At 55.1% G+C, this 18,763-nt stretch overlaps 7 protein-coding genes across 7 annotated transcripts, besides 7 other annotated features; 4 read left to right on the forward strand and 3 right to left on the reverse strand.

The window, feature by feature from the left end:
- The first annotated feature begins 262 nt into the window (after positions 1-262).
- Positions 263-291: a microsatellite.
- Positions 263-292: a microsatellite.
- A 270-nt stretch (positions 293-562) lies between these two features.
- Positions 563-593: a microsatellite.
- A 111-nt stretch (positions 594-704) lies between these two features.
- On the forward strand, positions 705-4,365 carry farA (CeGAL family transcription factor; the record flags this gene model as incomplete). The annotated part of the gene is made up of 9 exons (XM_001274825.1): positions 705-838; positions 1,061-1,085; positions 1,416-1,540; positions 1,613-2,343; positions 2,396-2,468; positions 2,525-2,953; positions 3,008-3,190; positions 3,243-4,244; positions 4,317-4,365. The coding sequence occupies 9 exons, from the start codon at positions 705-707 to the stop codon at positions 4,363-4,365; spliced, it is 2,751 nt and encodes a 916-aa protein (XP_001274826.1).
- Positions 2,143-2,171: a microsatellite.
- Positions 3,918-3,943: a microsatellite.
- Positions 4,366-4,993: 628 nt separating the features above from the next.
- On the forward strand, positions 4,994-6,514 carry ACLA_054480 (cystathionine beta-lyase STR3; the record flags this gene model as incomplete). Its single annotated transcript, XM_001274826.1, has 3 exons — positions 4,994-5,212; positions 5,310-6,353; positions 6,434-6,514. The coding sequence occupies 3 exons, from the start codon at positions 4,994-4,996 to the stop codon at positions 6,512-6,514; spliced, it is 1,344 nt and encodes a 447-aa protein (XP_001274827.1).
- Positions 6,375-6,404: a microsatellite.
- Positions 6,515-7,183: 669 nt separating the features above from the next.
- On the forward strand, positions 7,184-8,234 carry ACLA_054490 (uncharacterized protein; the record flags this gene model as incomplete). Its single annotated transcript, XM_001274827.1, has 2 exons — positions 7,184-7,374; positions 7,475-8,234. 2 exons carry the CDS (start codon positions 7,184-7,186, stop codon positions 8,232-8,234), a joined length of 951 nt encoding a protein of 316 aa, XP_001274828.1.
- Positions 7,233-7,267: a microsatellite.
- Positions 8,235-8,489: 255 nt separating the features above from the next.
- On the reverse strand, positions 8,490-10,539 carry ACLA_054500 (ferric reductase family protein; the record flags this gene model as incomplete). The annotated part of the gene is made up of 6 exons (XM_001274828.1): positions 8,490-9,405; positions 9,464-9,562; positions 9,618-9,869; positions 9,917-10,037; positions 10,108-10,358; positions 10,412-10,539. The coding sequence occupies 6 exons, from the start codon at positions 10,537-10,539 to the stop codon at positions 8,490-8,492; spliced, it is 1,767 nt and encodes a 588-aa protein (XP_001274829.1).
- A 573-nt stretch (positions 10,540-11,112) lies between these two features.
- Positions 11,113-12,834, reverse strand: ACLA_054510 (putative cysteine synthase B; the record flags this gene model as incomplete). Its single annotated transcript, XM_001274829.1, has 3 exons — positions 11,113-11,670; positions 11,730-12,565; positions 12,642-12,834. 3 exons carry the CDS (start codon positions 12,832-12,834, stop codon positions 11,113-11,115), a joined length of 1,587 nt encoding a protein of 528 aa, XP_001274830.1.
- Positions 12,835-13,838: 1,004 nt separating this feature from the next.
- ACLA_054520 (putative MFS drug transporter) lies at positions 13,839-15,916 on the forward strand (the record flags this gene model as incomplete). Its single annotated transcript, XM_001274830.1, has 7 exons — positions 13,839-13,997; positions 14,063-14,196; positions 14,278-15,071; positions 15,127-15,316; positions 15,374-15,439; positions 15,497-15,550; positions 15,598-15,916. The coding sequence occupies 7 exons, from the start codon at positions 13,839-13,841 to the stop codon at positions 15,914-15,916; spliced, it is 1,716 nt and encodes a 571-aa protein (XP_001274831.1).
- A 271-nt stretch (positions 15,917-16,187) lies between these two features.
- ACLA_054530 (E3 ubiquitin-protein ligase) lies at positions 16,188-18,368 on the reverse strand (the record flags this gene model as incomplete). The annotated part of the gene is made up of 1 exon (XM_001274831.1): positions 16,188-18,368. The coding sequence occupies one exon, from the start codon at positions 18,366-18,368 to the stop codon at positions 16,188-16,190; it is 2,181 nt and encodes a 726-aa protein (XP_001274832.1).
- Between the last annotated feature and the right edge of the window lie 395 nt (positions 18,369-18,763).

Consider the following 18,763-nt stretch of genomic DNA (forward strand, 5'->3'; position numbering starts at 1 on the left):
GAATAAACTAAGAGGGTGTTGGATGTAAAAAAATATCATCCTTGGTAGTATGTATCTATCTATCTTTCTACTGAGTCGAGTCATTTATAATTATAGGACCATAGCTCTAGATACATATACATACATACATAGTGAGTCGGAGTACTGTCTTAGGGGTGGACAGCCTTATTCCAGATCTTCCGGGGTCCCTTTTCACCCTTCCCCTCCACCGCATTATTACTAGGTATTCTTCTTCTTTGCTCGAACCCACTCGTAGTCCCCAACTACTACTACTACTACTACTACTGCTACTCTCGGTGGCGCTTGTTCCTTTGTAACTATCATTCTGTCTGGCTACTACTCCCTCGACCTACTATCTATCCTGTTCCCGTGTCGTATTCTTTATTCCTATTCCTATTCCCATTATCATTGCTCCCCCAACTTAACTCTGTTCAGAGTTCACACCCAACCATACTGTAACAATCCCGCATACCACACACGGAAAGAAAAAAGGAATCAATCATCCCTCATCTCATTCTTCTACTCCGGCCTCTTTTCCCATCTCCATCTGATTCGATCTTGGCTTTCTCGCTCTCACTCTCTCTCTCTCTCTCACCCCGACCCTTTTCGTTCCTTTTAATCCATCGCCCGTCTACGCTTTAAACGCGCTCTTTCCCCCTCCCTCTCTCTCGATCGCAAAATTTCCCTTTGATGGACACCTGGCCATGAGCACAATAGCAGAGAACCATTCCGAATCTACACCCTCCAAACCCAGCCCTGCCCCCAGTACTGCGGGCTCCACGGGTACATCGGGCATCACCGTGCGCGGTGCCTCAAACGGACACATGAGTTTCAGAAGGTGTGTGGTGATATATTCCCCTGTGTTGCTGCTGCTGGTGGGTTGATTCGGTGCTGGTCGCGGGGCTGTTTGTCCCAGACGGTCGCACGAGAAAATTCAGCCCGGTCGAGGAACACCAGCGTGGAAAGATCAGTTGTTGTCGAGGAAAATGGACAGGACTGGAGTTTAAATGGGAAGAGCTACTAGATTGCTAATTGGTTTTTATCTTATCTTGCGAAACAGACAACGTGCGTCGCGTGCTTGTGAGGTACGTCTAACTGCGCTTTTTTTTTGTGTTCCTGTGAGCTTCGACGCGACCTTGCGCGGGTGCCTCGGCACCTCGGCCCATCCGCCAGCTGCTATCACCATCATCAAGCGGCCATACTGTCGAGGGTTGCGTGGAGAGTGGGAGCTCACCCACAATCACCTCATATCTTCCCACTATCATATCACGATAATATCGGAAATTTCTGGGCTAACTGTTTGTTCCTGATAACACACTACAGACCTGCCATGCTCGAAAGGTAAAGCCTGCCGTTGCGTTGCTTGTGGTGGAGAGAGTCGACACAGTGCGCTAATCATGAACTCTTTCGAGCAGGTCCGTTGCGATGCTGCCAGTCTAGGTGTGCCTTGCACCAACTGCGTAGCTTTCTCGATCGAGTGCAAGATCCCTACCCCGAAACGCAAGAAGAACCAGACCAAATCAAAGGATACCAACAGCGGGTACGTCTCGGATGCCTTGGGTGACGCCAATGGCCTCGTCGGCAGTTACTTATCTTTATGCCTTCTCGATAGGAACGATGAGCAGAACGAGGACAGCCAAGAGAAGCAGGAGACATCGCCGAGTGACGTCCCGGATGGCAAGAATGCTTTTGGGTACGGCAAGAACCGCATGGCTGTTGACGGAATGCCAGTGACCACCCTCTCCGAATCGCAGGCGGCTCAGCAAGCGTCTCAGAACAATGCGTATGCTCAATTCATGAAGCCGAAGTTTGCCCGTGCCCCTATCAAGGAAGCCGGGAGGGTTGCCTATCTTGGAGAGTCGTCGAATCTGTCGCTACTGGTTCAAGATCGCCATGGCACGACAGATGTGGTGCACTATCCCCTGCCGCCGAACATCCGCGGATCTCGCGCCCGGTTAACGGACCTTGACAACCTTGAGCTCGACATACTCCACCAGCGTGGCGCCTTTCTACTGCCGCCCAAGCCTCTTTGTGACGAGCTTGTCGAGGCCTACTTTAAATGGGTCGCCCCTGTGGTCCCCATTGTCAACCGCAGTCGCTTCATGCGGCATTATCGCGACCCGAAGAATCCACCGTCCTTACTCCTTCTCCAGGCTATCCTTCTCGCAGGCTCGAGGGTGTGCACGAATCCCCAACTCATGGACGCCAATGGTTCAACGACGCCTGCCGCCATGACATTCTACAAACGGGCCAAAGCACTCTATGACGCCAACTATGAAGACGACCGTGTCACGATTGTTCAGGCCCTGGTTCTTCTAGGCTGGTACTGGGAAGGCCCCGAAGGTTTGTCCCCCGCCACCGTGGATGGATCGAATTTTGGCTCTAAACTCTCCAGATGTGACCAAGAACGTATTCTACTGGACTAGGGTGGCAATGGTTGTTGCACAGGGCTCGGGTATGCATCGAAGGTATGGATTTTCGCCTAGAATTGCTTTGTATCGCCACGGTTGCTGATAGTGCACAGCGTGGAAAGTTCTCAACTCACGAAACCGGACAAGAGGTTATGGAAGCGTATTTGGTGGACTCTCTTTACGAGAGATCGCTCCGTCGCAGTCGCGCTGGGGCGGCCCATTGGGATCAACACGGATGATTCCGACGTGGGCATGCTGACAGAGGATGACTTTATTGAGGATGAGATCGATATCGCTGCCGAGTACCCGCCGGACCCCGTGCATGTGCAGTTCTTCCTCCAATACGTCAAGCTTTGCGAGATCATGGGCCTGGTCCTCTCCCAACAATATTCGGTGGCATCCAAATCTCGAAGGATGAACGCCATGGATCTGACGCATTCGGATATGGCTCTGGCGGACTGGCTCCAGAACTGTCCTAAGGAGGTATGCTGGCAACGGTCACGGCATCACTTCCTGGCGGCCCTCCTCCATGCAAACTACTAGTAAGCTGAGCATTTGCCCGCTCATCATGTTTATACTAACCAAAAAAAATTAAGTACCACACTCTGTCTACTGCATCGTGCGCACATGCCACCTGCCTCGTCGGCGCCAAATAGCTATCGTGTCGAGGAGATGGCGTACCCTTCGCGAACCATTGCTTTCCAGGCTGCGGGTATGATCACCTCTATTGTGGAGAATTTGCAGACACATCAGGAGATCCGGTATACTCCTGCATTCATGTGAGTCGTGCAACAACCCCTCACGCTGTGGATGTCGCTAAACTGTCAACAGTGTCTACAGTTTGTTTTCCGCCTTGATCATGCATGTCTATCAAATGCGGTCGTCGGTACCGTCGATTGTGGCCACCTGCCAGGAGAGAATCAACATCTGCATGCAAGCCCTGAAAGACGTATCCAAGGTTTGGCTCGTGGCGAAGATGGTTCACACGTTATTCGAGTCTATTCTGGGCAACAAGGTTCTTGAAGAACGTCTGCAGAAAGCCGCCGGCAAGAGACATCAGAGGGTGCGACCCGAGGCGACTCACCAACACCCCGCGAAGAAACCCGAACCTCCGAAACGCAAGTTTGATGACATGGATATCGGCTTTCCTAACGGAGGCCCGACACCCCCAGTTTCATACGAACGGTCTCGACCGCAGACACCTGCCGTCACGCCGTCGAGAGAGCTGGGGCAACCCCCGGGAATCAGCGTGCCACAAGGGTCCCCTAGCGCCCCGCACAGCACAATTCCGGGCAACTCCCGAAGCAATACTCGACCCACCACTCCGTTCAACGGTCATTTCTCCCTGCCTGCGACCCCGCCGGACCTGTTCCTCGTCACACGCACTTCGCCCAATCTTTCCCCATCGCTTTGGGAAAACTTCCAGCCTGAGCAGTTGTTCCCGGATGGGACAGCCATATTCCCTGAGCTGACATCCCCGCACACCCAGACAGTCGATCCCCAGTTACAGATGCAACCACAGATGCAACCACAAGGCCTGCCACAACGTCCCATGATGATGAACCAAGCCACGCACATGCCTGGTCGCAGCATGTCGATTTCGGGAGCACAAGGGAGTCCCGAACTTTTGTCGGGCATGCCTCCTGGGATGGGCATGCAGGGTGTACAGCCACAGCAGATGTTTGGTTTGGAGAATCAACATGGCTGGCCAATGCAGGGCTTAGATGCGCCGATGAGTGCCACGAATGTCGACCATGCGAGCCAGGATGACAACTGGAGTAGCAGCTCACGGAGTGGGCCGACGGCGCCAACGACTCTGAACGTGGAAGACTGGTATGTGATCTGATCCTGTAGCGAAACAAAAATTCATGCCCCAGACTGACTTTTCTTTTCCTATTGCAATAGGTTCCAATTTTTCGGCATCAATGGAAGCTTTGGAGAGATGATCACATGATGAAATCCTATTGTCACGCCAAACGCATTTTGCCCTACTTTTTCGACGTGTATAACATCCGTTCTACTCGCATCAGGTGTATGTGTTGGGCCAACCTGTGGTCACGGCAGTCTTGCATAGTGGTTTCTGTTGTGTGGGTATATATAGTGGAATCTAATGCATATGATGTGGAATATTCTCGTCGACCGTCAAGCCCCATTGTATCGTAGAGAATGTGTTTGTAGGCACTTACACGACGTCCACTGCCAACTGGTGACCATCCTAGGCGTCTATTCCTGCCTCAGGCGGTGAGGCGCCTGAATTTGCGCGCTAACCACTCTGGGACTAGGCGATGACGAAATCGCCCATGGGTGGCCAGCAGCCAATCACAGGCGGGTGGACACCAAGCAACGATCGGAGTCTGACTCTTCTGGAGAATCCCCGGCCTTGAACCTTCAAACATCTGCCTCTCTTTTCCATCCCTCTCTTTTGCAGCTTGCATTCTCTCCTTGATTCGTTTGCAGGAGCTCTCTCACTCTTACATTGACCTCTTCTTTCTCCGTGCATGGTCTGACTGTCATTGACAACCCCTCATCTGTCTCAATTCCCCTCTCCCCTGCTTCCCCGCTACTTTCCCGCCCCGCAAGCGATGTCGGCCTCGGGTTCTGGTGCTGGTGCTGGTGCTGCTGCGCCTGCAGGCGATGCTCTGAAGAAGGCTTTCCCTCGCGTCGACCTTGAAGGACATAACCTTCCTCCGTCTCCGGCTCCCTCGAGTCCTCGGACGGGTAAGCGATATGCCATTGCCACAGAGCTTGTATATACAGAGGGCAGCGACCAGTACAACGCCAGCAGTGTTCCAATCTATCAGGTACGACTTTGTTATATCACGGCCTCTGTGTGACCTTTTTTTAATGTAAATGAAGATTGGTGAATACTGACGTGACATTTTTTTGGTTGTTCTTAAGAGCGCCACGTTCAAACAGACTTCCGGCAGCGGCGGCGGAGAGTATGACTACACTCGCTCCGGCAATCCCACGAGAACACATCTCGAGCGACACCTCGCCAAGATCATGTCCGCGCAGCGGGCACTGGTCGTGTCATCTGGAATGGCTGCTTTGGATGTGATTTCGCGGCTGCTTCGTCCCGGGGACGAGGTGGTGACAGGTGACGATCTGTACGGCGGATCGCACCGACTCCTGAAATATCTGTCGACGAACGGTGGCATTATCGTCCACCACGTCGACACAACGCAGCCGGAAAAAGTTCGCGAGGTGTTGAGTGCGAAGACGGCCATGGTGCTGCTGGAGACCCCGACCAACCCTTTGATTAAGATCGTCGATATCCCGCAAATCGCGGCGGCGGCGCACGAGCTCAACCCCAGCTGCCTGGTGGCGGTCGATAACACGATGATGTCGCCGTTGCTCTTGAATCCGCTCGACCTCGGTGCGGATATCGTATACGAGAGCGGAACCAAGTACTTGTCTGGCCATCACGATCTCATGGCCGGCGTGATTGCCGTCAACGACCTGGCTCTAGGCGAGCGGCTGTACTTCCCCATCAACGCGTCCGGATGCGGTCTGTCGCCGTTCGACTCATGGCTGCTGATGCGTGGTGTCAAGACGCTCAAGGTTCGCATGGATCAGCAACAGACCAACGCCCAGCGCATTGCCGAGTTCCTCGAGTCGCACGGGTTCAAGGTTCGCTACCCCGGGCTGCGGTCGCACCCCCAGTATGAGCTGCACCACTCCATGGCACGCGGAGCCGGCGCTGTGCTCTCCTTCGAGACGGGAGACGTTGGCGTTAGCGAGCGTATCGTCGAGAGCGCCAAGTTGTGGGCCATTAGTGTCAGCTTTGGCTGTGTGAACAGTCTGATTAGCATGCCCTGCCGCATGAGCCATGCCAGCATCGACGCCAAGACGCGAGCAGAGCGCGCGATGCCGGAGGATCTGATCCGGCTGTGTGTTGGCATTGAGGACGTGGATGATCTGCTTGATGATCTGAGACGCGCGGTAAGTCTGAATTGATATGTCTTTTTTTTTTTTTTTTGTTTTTTTTTTCTTACGGTTGACCAATGCTGATTGTTTGGTAGCTCGTCCAAGCTGGAGCCGTAAACATTACCCTGGATGGCTTCGAGGCGAATGCGTCTAGCGATTCCTCCACGTCTGTTTGATTATGTTGGCTGTTGTTGGGTTGGGCGGGATGGACGGGATGGACGGGATCATTTCGGGCGATATCATTGGCGTTTTTAGGCTACAAAATGGATCATAATTCACATATCATATTATATCAAACAGGACTACATGAATTTCTCATCATTGCAGTAAATCTCTCAAATAGTAGTCTATCCCGGTATCCTCATTCTGGTTCGTAGATAAAAATGCCTCCCGCCAACACCCAAGATGTAAGTATGTAGGTTGAATTGACTAGACTAGGGAGTAGGGACTCAAGAGACTCTCGGTTTTAGCGCCGGCATCGGAGGCTGCCCGAAGCTCATCGGGTCCCGGGGCGTTCTCGTCCGCGACAGAAGTCCCAGTCATCAGCGTAACTGTTTTAAGAGTCAGGTCAGCTCGCCAGGATGAGGAATCCATGCATCTTCGTCAATTCCTCTTCTTTTCTGATGCGTCCAGAATCCGCTATGGCTTGGCTTTTATTATAATCATCCCCTGGGTTCTTTTTTGTTGTTGCTTGTTATAGATAGATATTATCTAGGTACTCTGTTACTTTGATCGCCGGGACAATTTTCTTGTTTACTTACTTACTTCCTTCCGGGCCCTTATCGTCCCTTGAAAAATCGCTAGTTGGGGTGTTTGAGCACAGAAGGAGAAGACACAGAAGGATTATGTCCCGAAATGCTCTCTCACCGGAGGCACCGTCCATACCTGTTGTAACAACAACAACAACAGCAGCAGCAGCAGCAGCAGCAAACCCAAAATGGAACACGAAGCAACTCGGTCTCCGGCTAGGCGTGGACGTCGCCAGCGCCGCTGCCGCAGGCGCCCTGACTTGTCCCGTCATCACGGTGATTGATCGGTACCTTTCCCCCCCCCCCCCATGCAAAACATGACTACTCCCAAGGTGGACCAATTGCACACAAAGCTGACACCGGGGGGAATGCGAAAAAAACAAACAGCGCCATCATCGAAAAAGCCGCCAAGGGCCTCCCCATCCGCACCACCATTTCCGCCGGCTTCGCCTCCATCCTGTCCGCCCCGCGCGCCTTCCTCGCCAGCACCCCCTTCCTCCTCATCTATACCCTCTACAGCGCGACCTACCTCACCGCTAACGTCATGGATACCCTGACCGCCACGCTGCGCGATAAACCCGCCGAGACCGTGTTTGCCGGGCCTGCCAAGTTCCTGAGTACCACTGTTGTGAATATGGGGATCTGTGTGTATAAGGATGCGAGGTTTGCGAGGATCTTTGGGTCGAAGACGCCGACGCCGACGTCGCCGGCAGTGGGGACTGGCGCGGGTGCTGCTGGCGCGAGTACATGCCATCCGACCGCGGCGCAGGTGCCCAAGGTCTCGTACGCGCTGTTCTGTCTCCGCGACAGCATCACCATCTTCGCCTCGTTCAATGTGCCGCCGCTGCTTGCCCCGCATATCCCCGACTCGCTGGCCGCGACGCCGCACAGCAAGGCTGCCGTCGCGCAGTTCGCGTGTCCCGCGCTCATGCAGTTCGCCAGTACGCCGATGCATCTGCTCGGCCTGGATCTGTATAACCGGCAGCCTGTGGGGGGCCTGGGGTGGCGCGAGCGCGTGGGGAGGATTCGCCGGGACTATGTACCGAGTTGTTTTGCGCGCATGGGCAAGATTGTGCCGGCGTATGGGGTGGGTGGGGTTGCGAATGTGAGGTTGAGGGAAGGGATGATGAAGTGGTTGCAGGGTTGATGGGAGATGGGTTTCTCTTTTTGATGGGTTATTCGGCTTGGCGATGGCGTTGGGTTGGGCTTGGATTTGAAGCTCTGGACATTTCGCGACAACTATAGATTATGTATATGTCTAATGATACTATCTAGATTTATTTCGGGGGGTCATCAGCAAAGCAAAATCTACCCCACTTCGGTACGGGGTCTTGATGTCAATTTCACCACCTATATGGTTAGTTAGTCGGGCGGGACAATATCTGCCTTTTTCCTGGACTACTCACGAGAAAGGCTCCATGTGCAAGTACACCTCTTCCACCCCGTTCCTCACGACGGCCCGCTGCGCCTGCGCAGCCGCATTGCGCGCATCGTGCAGCATAGACGCAGGACCACAGGCGAAGATACCCACCCGCGCCGCCGGCCTCGCTGCACACGACGAGGCGATGATGGCGGGGAGATCCGGGCGTCGACCCTGACGCATCCACCCCAGCGCGCTGCTGGTGACATGCTCGCCGGACAGCCTCGTCTCCTTCCCGTCCTCAACCCCCCTCGCCGTCTCCGGACCACTCGCAGTGACATAGATGGAGACAGCGACGTCGGCAGTGCCGAGCGCCGAGACCCTGCTTTCGACCTCCTCGACGTACCACTCCGCCACGGCCGGGCTGCGCGTCGCAAAGACGATCTGCACGGTTGTCTTCTCTGTTGCGGTCTTGAGGGCGTCGGCGAGGACTGCGAGCGAGAAGCCGGCGCCGGAGCCGCCGGCGAGGACGAGTAGCGTGGTGAAGTGGGAGAGCGGGGTGGTGACGCCGCCGTAGGGGCCTTCGAGGAGGACGGCGCGGGCGGCGCCGGGGCTTTTCGCTGCGAGACGCGCGAGGCGGCCGGTGATGCCGTGTCTCGGGCGGATGTAGAAGATGAGTTCGGTTGCCTTGCCGGCGTGGTCTGGATCGTGGGCGACGGAGGCGATGGTGAACGGGTGTGCGGTGAGACAGTGGAGACCGAGGCTGGGGAGGTCGAGGAAGCGGAGGGAGATGTGCTGGCCGGGATGCCAGGTTGTGATTGTTGGGATTTTGACGCGGAGGAGACCGCAGGGGAGGAGGTCAAGGGTGCTTGTGTGCAGGCCGTTGATGAGGAATGTGCGGGTGTAGCCTATGCAGAGGCTGAAGGTGTAGAGGCAGCCGCCGGCGATGAAATAGTCCCTGGGAAGGGAAGGGGTGAGTAGTTTTTTTCGCAAAGGATGAGTAGGGCGGTGTTTACCAAGACGAGAGGCGGAAGTCGCAGTGGAAGAAGAAGAAGAGGATGAAGAGCAATGCGATGAGGACATGCGTTGCTTTGAAGAATTCGTAGTACCGGTTCCTTTCTGGTCGTTAGGGTTTCTGCTTGGGTACTCTTCTATAAGGGAGGAACATACCGAATAGCCGGCAAAGACATGACAGTCAGGTAGGCCTGCGGGATCAACGCTGCTACTCCCGTCCAGTACGTGACATTGGTCTTCCATTGCTTGACCATGTCACCCTTATTGATGTGGAAGATGATAAAGGGGAATGTATGAATCAAGGCTAGGACAAACATTGCGTAGCTGGCCCAATGGTGAAAGATCTGAAGCTTCTCGTGAGAGACGCCCGTCAGCATCGAGACGAGGTTTGCCTTGGAGCCCAGGGCGCTACCCGATCAGTACGGCTTCAATGGCAGGATTACAGACATACTCACAGGACAAAAGGAAGCAGGGCCAATGCCATCCACCCGGTCCTCGTTGCAATAGGCGGGCTGTTGCCATACGAGACTGTTGCCGTGTTGGGCCAGTAATAGGGTCTCGGACCGAGAGTCATTGCTTTGCGTCTCAGTCCGTCAGTCAGTCAGTCTGCAAGTCCCGTCGTCTATGGCATAAAGTGTGCACCAACCGAAGAAAAAGACCACGCCCACGAGACCGAGGAGTATCACGCCGAGGGACGGTGACCGGTAGTGTAGAGCCGACATCTGATATCCCTTATATGAAAGATACCGCAGCACCGCTGCGACCCTGCGCCAGATGGCAGTGCGTTTGATCCAGGGGGGAGCATACTGAGAGGTGTAGTGTACTGTGGTGAAGACGCCAATGATCGCGCACATAAAGTAGACGGTATTCAAGGCGTAGACGTGATCCGCTTCATACCTGATCTTGTGAGGCTTTATCCAAAAAGAAAAGAGACTAATCGAAAAACATACCAGTATCTCCAGTAGCCTCGACGGTAGGCACACTCCTCAGCGTTCAGTTTGCAGGTATCTTTGCGAGATGAATGCAGCAACACAGGCTGATCCAGCCATGGCAGGCCAGACGACTCGGACATGTCCATCTTGAGGCTGTTAGGAACAACCACACTGCTGTATCACGCTTGATCCGCGATGGAGGACTCTTGAGCCGAGTTGGCTCTTTAGACAAGCTGAAGCCAGCAGCCCCATTGAACATAACACTACTATAAGGAGGGTAACATCCTCGACTGGCGGGTATTTCTATTGAGATTTGGGATTTGGGATAGTTACAGATTGAGAGCCCGCCGAATGGAAGAAGAGGTTGTGATTCGTCCAGACATGCTCGCAATTGAGCACATTTCATAAGGTATCTTATTTGTGAGTGTCGAGAGTGGGAGGACATTTGAGCGGATTTGCGCTGGTTTCAAGCTGGTGGTGTGGGGGAAGTGGCATCTATTGGCTAAAGGATCACTTGTAGGGGGGGGGAAGTAGCTGAATTTCACTTCAGGAAGCAAACATTTGAAGATATTCAGACCGTCCTGGGAATTTCCTCGTGTCGATCCCGCCGGTTGCATCCATGCCGGGTTGGTCATTTTCCACCCATCCACAAGGTCCCTGACAACCGTCTAGTATCTATCTATCTAAATGTCTAAATGTTTAGATGTCTAGATATCGATCTACCGGATGGCCAGATCTGCCTGGACGGACACAGCTTCCATCGAAGAAGCCGTCTTGAGGCTATTCGGATTCCCTCCCAAGTCCATCCCTCGACTCCCCCAGAGCCCATGGTCCTTCAGCGCTTGATACCCACCGCGAAGACTGTCCGCTTCGATGCCCTTGGCTCGCAGCACGCTGGTGGCGACGCGAGCCGTATCGCCATGATAGCATATTACCAGGACATGATGGTCCCGGAGCATGTGTAACGCCTGCTCGTTGGTGAACAACGCCTCGAGCTCCAGCCACTGTGCCTCGAGCACGCTGGGCTCGGTGAACGGTTTCGGGGTGTGCGAGTCAACGCTGCACAGCGGGAGATTGACCGATCCGGGAAGATTCCAGGTCGAGTAATCGGCAGCAGTCCTCAGATCCAGGACGCGGCAGAGCGGTCGTAACTCGAGAGTGCTGAGCAGGCTGTCCGAGAGCGCGCGCGGCGTCTCGTAGTAGAAGTGGGTGAAGAGGACGATGGGACTTCGCTCCCAGCTCTCGTCGTAGCGGTACAGGTCCACGCGGGAGAGATTCTGCAGAAAGCGCATTAGTCTTTTTTGTTTTTTCAAACATTGGCTCTGAAGCCTCTGACCTCGTTCCTGATGGGATGGAACTTGTCCTCCCCCAGTTTGGCAAAGTACTCGCCAATATACTGATAAGGCAGATCACAGCATATAAACACACTGTGGATCAACCCATCCGGCCCTGCCAGCTCGGACAGCGTCCCCGCCGTCTTGCGCTTCTCAAGCATCTGGAACAGACCCTGGAGATTGAACCCCGAGGACGGGCCACAGACGATGCCCTCCCGGCACAAGTCCAGCGACAACGAGAAGGAATCATACGAGTTCACCTCCTCAATCACATCCACCGCTTCCTTCCACGGAAACTCCACCGGCTTCAGCAGCGCCAGCGATCTCGGCCCAGGCACTCGGTCGCCAGGCGCCGTGCACACCCCCAGCCGGAGCACCGCCGGCTTCATCTCCCCAAAATACGTCCCCAGCCCGGTCATCGTCCCCGACGTCCCCATGCCCGCACACAGCACGTTTATCTGCGGCAGCTGGCGCAGGATCTGCGGGCCCGTCCAGCGTACATGCGAGCCCCAGTTCTCCGCGTTCTCGTACTGGTTAGGGTTGAGGATCTCGGCCGCGTCCGCGTGCAGCGCCATCTTCCGCGCCCTCTGGATGCCACCGCGCTCGTCGAATGGCTCGGGCTGCGACGGCCCGCCGAAGAGCGTGACGTCCAGCCCGAAGAACTGCATGAGTTGCAGCTTCGCGGTGCTGGTCTTGTTGCTGAGGTAGGCGCGCGTATCGTGGATGCCGTGCAGGACGCGTCCGGCCAGCGCCATTGATATCACCGTCGACCCGGAGCTGTATTCGATGACGGTCTTGGTCTTGCCTGGGACGACGTTCTTCTCGAGCATGTTGAGAGCTGTGTGCGCGTTACGGGTTAGCCGGGCGTTCAAACCCCTCCCCCCGCGCGAGTTATATCACTGGCGTCTGCATACCTGGCATCGCCTTGACATTGTTGGCAGGGTGCATCGTCATCATCTTGGCGTAGATGCGCACCCCATCGTGATAGTAGCGGTTCAGGTACTCCGGGAGCTCAACGAGGGGGAGTGGAGGCTGGCTGTCGGGATCGAAGTACTTCTTGAGGGCATCAGGGCCGAAGTAAACATTGAGTTCATTTGGACTAGTCATTCTAGCTTCAGCTTCAGCAGCTATGCACGTAAATCACAACCCAAACACGATTAGATAAAAGAATACATCCGGACATCCCCCGCCGACACCAGCAGCAATTTATACCACGCTCCTCATCTCCCCTTCACCCTTTCCCCACAGAGGCTCTCGTCTGTCTCCCTCTGCAGTCTCCAGAAGGGATATAGAAAACAGGCCACGAGTGCGCTATTTCCCGAAACCACAAGCTGATCGCTGCGGGATCTTCACGAGGAATTCCCGCCTAGACAGCTACCTTGGGAGAACTGAGACCCCCGTGTCCAGTGTCCAGCTCCGCTTTACCGCGCTCTCTATCCCACAAGGTCGGATGGACGGAGGACCTCGGCGTCAAATTCGGTGGACAGGGGACTAGACGCTCGCTGTATATCTATACACCCGGGCTGGATGTGATTCCTTTCGAACTCTCGAAGGGTTTTGTCTGTTGATCGGACCTGAGGGCATCCCCCAAGGTCCTTGGGCTTTGGGCTTCCGGGGTGGCTGTATCTCAGCAGCATGCAGCAAGCAGCAGTGACATCCACCTTGGCTCAGACGTAACTCCGAGTCTTGCAGGATCAGGATCAGGATTGCATTTTTTTTTTCCTCCCGAGCCTCGTATTTCCATCTATTGACACCGGGTAGACAGGGGGTTTGGTGGTGCACTATCCATCGAGTATAGATAGAGGAGATGAATTGACGATCCTACACGGGGACCTTGAGTGCTTTTGCGCACATTTTGCCCACGCCCCGTACCCCGTTACCAGTCAGTTGGACTGGTCTTCATGGCCGATCTCTGCTGGGCAATTCATACAAGGGTATCGCCATCACATCATTTCCCAAATCGGGATTCTTCATGATTCCTGCAGAGATGCGTGTGGGTCGTCCGGATCACGGGTTTTTAAAGACTTGAGAGTTCCCCGAATCATACCGTTACTCTTGTCGTGTCCTTGTTGAAGTCGAAGCCGAATCTACCAGGGGAAGGATAGGATATCATGGCAAACGCCGTCTTCAGTCAAGGTCGGGGACAGGGACAAGAGTCGACTCCTCATGCGTCCTCGGAGACGGTCGTCGAGGTCGAGACTGAAGGGCGCACGGCACAGCATATCTTCAACGAGCAGACAAACTATGTGCCCAAGAGCACCATCATCACGGTAAACCCCATCCACATGGAAGAATAGACAGAGGCCAACAGTTCGAGACTGACTCATATCGTTAGATCTTCCTGGCCTGCTCAGCCGTCGACCTTGTCGCATTGATGGACCAGACCACCCTCGCGGCCAGTTTATCCATCATCGGCAACGCCCTGGACGCCAGCGATCAGACGTCGTGGATCTCGGGTGCTTATTTCGTGTATGCCTGTTCTCCCTCCCCCCCTTCCCTTTCTCAATAGAAAAAAGAGAGGGAGAGAGATCACACTGACCCCCTGGCTAGCACCTCAACTTGCTTCCAGCTCCTCTACGGTCGCCTCTCCGACATCTGGTCCCGCAAATACATCCTCTACACCGGCCTCGTCATCTTCTTCACCGGCTCGCTCGCCGCCTCCCTCGCCCAAACCGCCACCCAGCTCATCATCTTCCGCGCCTTCACCGGCGTCGGCGGCGGCGGCCTCATGACCGTCGCCCAGATGATTGTCTCAGACGTCGTCCCGCTGCGCGAGCGCGGCAAGTACCAGGGGATCCTGGGCGCGGTCGTCGCGCTGGCCAACGGCATCGGCCCCGTCATCGGGGGCGCGCTGGCGTCCATCGACGCGGATTCCTGGCGCTGGATCTTCCGCCTGAACCTGCCGCTCACGGCGCTGACGACCCTGTGCGTCTGGCTCTTCATGCCGCTGCGCAAGGTCAGCGGCGACTGGCGCGCGAAGCTGCGGGCCATTGATTTCGTGGGCGCCGGCCTGGCGCTGGGTGGTACTGCGGTGCTGCTGCTCGGGCTGAACTGGGGAGGCGGCGAGTATCCCTGGCGAGAGCCGCATGTGGTCGCGACGCTGGCGGTTGGCGCCACGGTCTGTGTGCTGTTTGTACTGTGGCAATGGAAGGGCACCTCGTGTCCGCTTGTCCCGATGCATATCTTCACGTCGCGGATCGTCAACGGCGCGTGTTTGACCATATTCGTGAACGGGTGGAACTTCCTCGTCCAGATCTACTATATCCCCACCTTTTACCAGCTGGTGTTTGGCTATTCGACCGTGAAAGCGGGAGCCATGTTGCTGCCCATCACGCTGATGCAGAGTATGCCCCTTTCCTAGCTTCTCTTCGACAATCATGCCGCTTATGAGGTCCATAGCTTTTAGTAGCACTGTCTCCGGGTTGGTCGTTCACTGGCTCGGCCGGTACAGAGAATGCATTCTCTTCGGCTGGATGATCTGGGCCGTCGGACTGGGCCTCTTCTCAACACTAGACAAGTCCTCCGGTCTGGGCAAGCAGATTGGCTATGGGATATTGACTGGCGTAGGAGTGGGGAATACGCTTCAGCCGTGAGTGTCCTGCCCGGTTTCGATGCTATGGGCTTCATTTGATATTGACGCTCGCAGCTCCCTGATCGCCATCCAAGCCGGTGTCGAGCGCCGCGATATGGCCGTCGTGACCTCATTCCGGAAGTAAGCCCCCGTCTCGCCTCACCCATTCGTAGTGATTGCAGCAGCTGACGTACGCAGCTTCGTCAGAAATCTCGGCGGAACACTAGGTCTGGCTATTTCGGGGACAATCATGTAAGTTCCCTCGACAGACAGACCAAAACGACCCTAACGATACAAAGAAACAATCTCCTCTCATCGTCGATATCAGGTCTGGGTCTCGACGCCTCGGACAAGAGAGCCTTCCTATCCAGTCCTCAGAATTATCTCTCTGGGCTCCCCGCTGAAGAAGCAGAGAATGTGCGCGCCGTGCTGATCCCCGCGTATAGACGAGGCTTCAGGATCATATTCGTTGTTGAAGCCGCGTTGGCTGCGTTCGCGTTCTGCCTCGCGTTTGTCCTGATGCCTCAGGTTTCGCTGAAGCGAGAGGATGATGAGAAGTTGAAGGAGGAGGGGAAGAAGAGGGTGCAAGGGGAAACAGATGATGAGAAAGGTGCATGAGCGATACGCTGAAATTAGGAGAAATGCTGCGATGGCAGGTGAACCTGATCTCAATGTCATATTAATTCAATAGTAGAAAAGAAGTATCCAAGTAGTGAGTGTCGTGTCCTCGTCACGTCGTCAAATCCAAAATAAGTCAAACAGTCAAACAGTCATAAAGGGAAATAGACACCCTTCTGTGTATCAGTGACCCATGTTGCTGACCCAACCGTGATGCTCAATCCTCATGACAGTTTCCGAGAACTGAAAAGACATCAATCAAAGAACGAATTCATATCTGCTCGATAACAACCACCTGCTCCACCAGCCAATCGACCAGGGTCTGTCCTTCCATCTTCCATCGCCCGTCACACCACACCTCGTTCAGCCAGTAGTCCCATCCGTGGCCCTGGCCCTGCAACGGAATTCCCCAGGTGTTTTTGTGGCTGTCTACGGCTGAGAAATCCTTGTTCACCTGTAGAGCACCCACACCGACAGCACCGGCCGTAATGCCCTGCCGCGCGCGCCACTCTCGCTCTGCACGCTCGCCCGCGCGCCGCGCAACAGCTTCTTCGTCTTCGGCCTGGTACAGGTCGCATTTGTTGCATTCCCCACAGCGCGAGCCGGGGTTGAGGCGGAAATGCTCGCAGAAATGTCTATAGCCTTCAGCAGGTTCATCTCCTTCCGGGACATCTGCATGTTCATCGTTGCCATCCAGTCCGGGCGCGACATTCTCTTGGTTGATGATTCCCGGGCCCTCGAGAGCGCGACGTTGCCCTGCTGCCGGTGGGGATGGACCAAGCGCTTTGCGGCAAAGATAGCACATGGAATATCCGCAGACACAGGTTAATTTGTTGCAGCCGGACGATTTGACAAAAGACAGCCCACATCGCGGGCATGTACGCTTCACGGCAGCGGTACGCGCTGCCTCGACGGTGGCGCGAAGATCAAGCAAAAGCGGTTCATGACAAATATGGGGATCGCGCCACGGTTTCTGACAGGTGATGCAGCTGACGCGACGACAGAGCGGACTAGCACAGGTGAATCGTTTAGGTCTGACCTTGAGACTGAGATTGAGTAGGGAGTTTTTGAGAATAGAAGAAACAGCAGTGGGTTCCAGCAGCCACAGAATCAGCAGCGGTATGGCAAGCAAGGGTATCATATCAAGAAGTACAATGGCCATCAAGACCGTAGACAGGAGCCCATCGCGGCGAAAGCGCCAGGCGATTCCGTTGGAGGGAGGATGGTACACCGGGTCGACCTCAGCGTAGGAGCAGAACGGACAGCGAACGAGTTTCAACTGGGATTTGAGAAGCGACTCTGAGGCCAACCGGGTCTCAAACTTGCGGTAGGTCTCCGACCCGGCTTTTTCCAGGAGAATGGCCCGCTTAACGATCTCCGGGCTCAAGCTCCCGTCACAGCTGCTCCCTTGGGCAATTGGCGCAATGCACCTCAGAGTGGACCTTTCGACATCCACAGATTTCCCCCATCCCTGACCAAACAGGGCCTCATGGATCGTCCGCTGTATGCAGCTGTAGCAGATGATATGGGAGCTAGCTGAGCAAGCAGAAATCTGCTCAAACGTCACATCCGCCAGACAACATTCGCACTCATACAAAGCCTCAACGTCCTGCGCTTCCCGCACATTAAGTTCCTCCGCCAGCCGGAAATCCCTCTCCTCCTGCACCTCCTGCATCGCTCGCAGCAGAGGCGCCAGCAACGCCTCGTGCAGCTCCCGGTCCAACTCCGCACAGCCCGTCTCCTTCAGCCTCGGGACCACCTCCCCATCCGCTCGCCGCTGCCACACAACCATCGGATGCTCATCCTTGTCTTTCTTGCGCTTAAACGAAGGAAAGAGACTATTGAACGTCGCCCGCCACGTCCTCCTCGACAGCTCCTTCAGCGTCGGCCGCGCCCGCACGTAACAAAAGTTCGCTTCCGCCAGTACCGCCTCCACGGTACTCCGACTCAGCGCGCTGAACTCCTTGCTCAGCACCACCTTAACAGAAGCCTTGTACTCGTCGCTCCGGAACCGCTCCTCGGGCGGCACCACGCGCGCGTCTCCGTCGTCGTGGTCAAGCCTGCCGCTTTCTGCTGGGACATTCCATCGCCCTGCCACCCACTCATTCTTGTGTCGGAGCAGCTGCTCAACGCAGACCTGCAGCCGGCTCTGGCCGTCAAACCGCACCAAGAGTTCGCGGAAGACCTCGACTTTCACGTCCGGGAAGATCCGGGCCAGTGTCTCCAGTGCGTTGTTGAGCTCCTCCTGCTCCTGGCGCTGGTTTTCTGTCTGCGTGGATGAGGTGAGGGCGGCTATGGCGCGGGATCGTGAGGTGTTTCCGAAGGGATTGTTGCGGAGAGCCTCGCTGAGGGTCGTGGACTGGTTACTGTTGCTGTTGCTGTTGCTGGATCGGAGCGTGGGGGAGGTGGAGGTGGATCTGGAGAAACTCGGGACAGGGAGCGAAAGCACCATCGTGGTCAACGACGGGGATCCCGCTACATGATCGTAGGATACAGAATAGTCACAAAGTGATGATGGTCGAATTAGTTGATTGATTGATGAGAACGAGAGGGATGTTGGGTGTTTGTGATTGTGATTGTGATGGATGTGCGGGGGAGTCGAGGCTTAATCCAAGTCGAGGCTGGTTACATAACACGCAATCCATGAGGCTCATATTCATAGTTCATTTCACAGCAGATCAATTCAATTTAATCCGATGCTCATGATAAGCGTATATCGACATTCTAGTCATTCGAAGAAAGACACTGGTCAAATGTACGAATTTATAATTGGTTTGAATGAAGTAAAGGAATGAAAATGCATTTGCCTCTGCAGAAAAACGTCATGAAATTTATGTACACATGTCA

This window comes from Aspergillus clavatus, genomic scaffold (assembly GCF_000002715.2).
Source record: "Aspergillus clavatus NRRL 1 1099423829794 genomic scaffold, whole genome shotgun sequence".
In the NCBI taxonomy this organism is placed as follows: Eukaryota; Fungi; Ascomycota; class Eurotiomycetes; order Eurotiales; family Aspergillaceae; genus Aspergillus; species Aspergillus clavatus.